This window comes from Hoplias malabaricus, chromosome 3, assembly GCF_029633855.1.
Source record: "Hoplias malabaricus isolate fHopMal1 chromosome 3, fHopMal1.hap1, whole genome shotgun sequence".
Lineage (NCBI taxonomy): Eukaryota > Metazoa > Chordata > Actinopteri > Characiformes > Erythrinidae > Hoplias > Hoplias malabaricus.
The window spans coordinates 16598080-16602452 of record NC_089802.1 but is presented as its reverse complement, the minus strand read 5'-3'; the positions used below and the strand labels follow the sequence as shown (position 1 = coordinate 16602452).

At 35.6% G+C, this 4373-nt stretch overlaps 1 protein-coding gene across 1 annotated transcript; it reads right to left on the bottom strand.

Annotated features, from left to right (window-relative positions):
* Nucleotides 1–1021: 1021 nt before the first annotated feature.
* LOC136690768 (uncharacterized) lies at nucleotides 1022–4160 on the bottom strand. Its single transcript, XM_066662742.1, has 3 exons — nucleotides 3834–4160; nucleotides 2148–2357; nucleotides 1022–1375 (listed from the first exon to the last, which is right to left on the bottom strand). Exons 1-3 carry the CDS (start codon nucleotides 3919–3921, stop codon nucleotides 1065–1067), a joined length of 609 nt encoding a protein of 202 aa, XP_066518839.1. The 5' UTR covers nucleotides 3922–4160; the 3' UTR covers nucleotides 1022–1064.
* Nucleotides 4161–4373: the final 213 nt, after the last annotated feature.

Below are 4373 nucleotides of genomic sequence, written 5' to 3'. Positions count from 1 at the left end.
AAAAAATAACCATAAGGAAAATTAGTCACAGGTTTTTGTTTCTGTTTAACAAAAATATCTCAAAATTTTGCCCTCATGGTTCATATAGTATGTGTAATAAGTTGTGCCTTATTTATAATAAACCATTTTACACACCTACCTTGTTGGTACCATTCTGATGTATAGTTCATTCTGGTGTTGTGTTCCATGTCAATGACAAGAGTTCAGTTTCAGGTCTTTTTCATGTGGTTCTTGACTTTAGAAGTGCTACTGTTCATATAAAATAAAAAAAATCAATTTTCAACTTCCAATGATAATGCCCACATTCAAGATGTAATTACACATGACTAAATGCCTTAATACTCATTACTTAATACCACTACAGGTCATTACTTACTGCATTTACATATGATTATGTGCCCCACCAAGTAAAGTCATGACATAATACATATTTATAAGTCATCAGTTAATATATTGATATATCATTAATTTACAGTATGCACTAATAACTGTTAACATTGTGTTTATTAGCATTTGCTAAAATACTATTTCCAAATATGTTTCTTAGAATACAAAACATGAGGTAATGAAGTGAGAGACAATGTAACATTTTTTACTTTTTATTTAAATTTTTACGTCATCTATCATTCAGAACACATACAAGTTATTCTTGTACTATACAGAAAATACCTGTAAACTTTCACAAATTATTTGGTAGAAAGACTCATCTTTAAACAAGAAACTATGGCTAATCCTTCTGTACATTTTCAAACATAAAAATGGTACCTTTATGCGTGTGAAAAAACATCCAACAATAAAACACAAATCACAGGTAACTTATTCAAAGCCTGCATTATAAACATGAAAATGGTACCTTTACTTCAAACCAGTGAATGATTATGGCTATGACAAAACCTGCATTTCAAATAAAATAAAAGATAACTCCTTCAGTAGGTTCTTAAGAATTATGAAGGGAATTTGTCTTCAAACAAAATAAACAAAAAAAAAAAAAAAAACATTTTTTTTACTTAAATCAGACCCATCAAATAAAACATTTATTTTCAGAGACAATCTTCCAAATGCACTTAGTTTCGTTTAATGTCAAGGAGATCCCCTCTCTCTTTCAGTGCACTTATCCTGGTTTGATTTGGCTCAAGTAAACACTGGTCTTCACAAAGCTTAGCAAACTTTTGCAAGTTGCTACCCTTTTTGAAATTAACTCTCAAGGCACGGAACATTTCAGGATTAACCACTGCCAACTCTGCTATAGAGGCCTGGTTAACGATTGTGTTTCTGTCCACATGTGTCCTGCAGTATGCCTCTGTCTTCGTCAAACCTTGCTTCACCAGCTCCAAAACTTTGTTGTACCGCTTGATGGAATCTTCAGGTGTTCTCACTGAAACATATGTAAACATACCCAACACACACACACACACACAATGTACAATTATGATTTAAACAATTGTAAAATACATGACAGTGACTTCTACCCATTTTTAAACTGAAACAAAGAGTCCATGCTAGGTATGCATGCTATCCCAGAAAATAGTGTATGTTCTGTGTCTCATTTGCATTTTAAGTTGTATAGCCAGAGGTGTGTAGTTGAAATCATGTGGAAGTTATGATACACTTTATTGCAAAAAGCATTAGCTCGTTACTTCACTGGTATGCAGTGTAATGTTGGTACAGTAAGGGGCCATCCCCAAACTGTTCCCACAAATTTGGGAGCAAAAAATTGTCCAAAATTTTCCAATGTGGCGTGCTGAAACATTAAGTGTTCCTTTCACTGGAACTAAGGGGCAGAGACTAACTCCTGAAAAACAGCCACACACCATAATCCCCCTCCACCAAACTTTACACTTGGCACAATGCAGTCAAACAAATCCCGTTCTCCTGGCAACCGCCAAACTCAGACTCGTCCATTGGATCGCCAGACGGAGAAGCATGATTCACAGAGAGTGATTGGAATAACTGAATTCAATTATTTGGATAAGTTAGTGAATACTTTTGGCAATACAGTGTATTTTATTACCTCGTTGATTTTATTACTGAATTGTACCTGCTGGGCTAATCACAAAATCCAAGTGATTACAACAAATCCTTTTATCTGGAACTTTGTAAACTACCCACCTCTGGTTATAGCTCAGTTATTGGCAATGTTAACATACCTCGGCTGAAATAATCAGTCTTCAGTTTCTTTGATTTCTTTTTCTTTTGCTTCTTCTTTTTGAGTGAGGCCTCTGAATCCTCTGAATCAAAAGACTCTGATGAGTCTGTAGAAGTTGGGGTATGCTGAGGTGCAGACAACCGAAGAGTTGTTGGCTGAGGTGCTGCAGATGACTGGAGCTGATGCAAATCACCTAGCTTCAATTTCAGAGCTACGACAGAAAGCATTTAATTTATAATGGGTTTTTGTCCAACCAGCTATCTACACTTATTACTATTATTAAGGGTCCTTATGATGCATCATTCTTTAGTTCATGAAACTAATACCAACTAAATGCAACTTTAGAAACACAATCTCAGAAATGTGCAGTGGAATGGTCATTTCAATTTTAATTCTTAATGCAAACATGCCATTAAAATAACTGTAACACGTTAACAGCAAGATTCTCTCTCTGCATCATTTTTTATGAATTATTGTTATTGTTAATTATATAATTGATAAGCTTTCATGATTAAGGCAGTGCATTCTGACTAATTTTGATATTCGAATATCTGCAAAGATTAATGAACAAATTTCCAGTTCAGTGCAAGCAAAGAAAAATGTCAAAAACATGAAAATATGTTTAACCATTCAAAAATAATACATGAAATGGTATTTCTCATATTGGATGTGTGGCGGAGACTCCCACTTCAGGTAAAGACTGAAACAGCTAACCTGTATAATTCTGGACATGGACTCATCTTCGTCTTTTACACAAAGAATTTTCTCCATAATGAACAATGTGCCAAAATGTTATTTTGTCAGAGAAATATATTTTCACTGTTTCTGGACCTAGCTAATGTAGTTAGACTAGTTACCAATAAAGCTGGGTTAGAGCCTGATGTATTCATTATCTTTGCATTCTCAAACAAGTCTTAACTACACATACTTGGCAATGTGTTTGTGACAACTTGAACAAACATGTTTACTTATGTAATAAACTCAAGCTAAACCTTCAAAAGTGGCATCACTGAATTGGCCTGACTAATTTCTCCATTTCCTATGATGAAACATAACCCTGTGCACGAATGTCAGCCACAAGTGATGACAAGAAGAGGATAAGAGCCATGAGAGAGGGTGGGAAGATGAGGAGAGATATGAGTGGCACCCAAGCCCCAAGAACTGCTTCCTGAGTCTTGCTTCCAGTTTCACGGCAAGGCCACCGTACAATGTATGACATTTTGTCCTATAAGCCAAGAAGAAGACTGGGGGTGGCAACATGGAGGCAAAGCAATGGACGGTCTTTCCCTCTCGGCTAAGGTGCTCACAATGTCCTAAATGAGAGCCAGCTGATGCTGGTTTGGCTTGGGTAGCATGAGTGCCTTTAAAAGAAGCAGAGAGGTAAGAGCAACAGAAGCACATACTGACAAGCTAAAACACTTGTGTTTAAAGAAAACACAGAAAAGTCTAGGTAGAAGCCATTAAAAAATGGCAGGTTTTTTTTTTTGGTTTGGTTTCTTTGTTTTGTGTGTGATAATAAAGTTAAAACGACTGTTGAAACCCACAACCCTAACTCCAGTGTCCTTCCTCCTCCCAAGGTAGCACAGGCCATGCTAGAATTAGATATTCGAATATTATAAACAGGTAGAATGCACATTTTGAGGGTGCTGACTTAGAACGCAATAATTTACATAGTTTGCATACTTACTGTCCTCAAGCCTCTCACGAAGATAATTTCTTTCTTCTACTAAGGATGCAACCTTTTCTTCCAGACAAATGATCTTCACCTTCTGCATCTCTGGTGTCTGTTTTGCGTTTTGAAATGCAGATTGGACAGTAGGAGCAGCTTGAAAATCAAATCAGAAAAAGTCAGGAATTTCAGTTTTAGGTTTTTTTGCTAACATACCATAATGAAAAAAATCATGTCAAGTATACAATTAAAAATGATGGTCATTCAAGGGACCTATAGAATAGAAAATGGTTCTATATAGAACCATGAACACTCAAAGAACCCTTTGTATGATTAAAGGGCTCTTCAAATTTATGGAGAATGTATTGCAGAGGGTTTGATAAAGAACCTTTTTGAAAAATGTTCTATGTAGCACCAAACAGTGTGTTGCTATTGTTACGATGTCAAGTTTTTAGTAATAAGAACCCTTTTTAGTGCCATATAGAACCCTTCTCAAAAAGTTCTATAACAAACCCTCTACAACACATTGTCCATCAATGTGAAGAACACTTTCATATT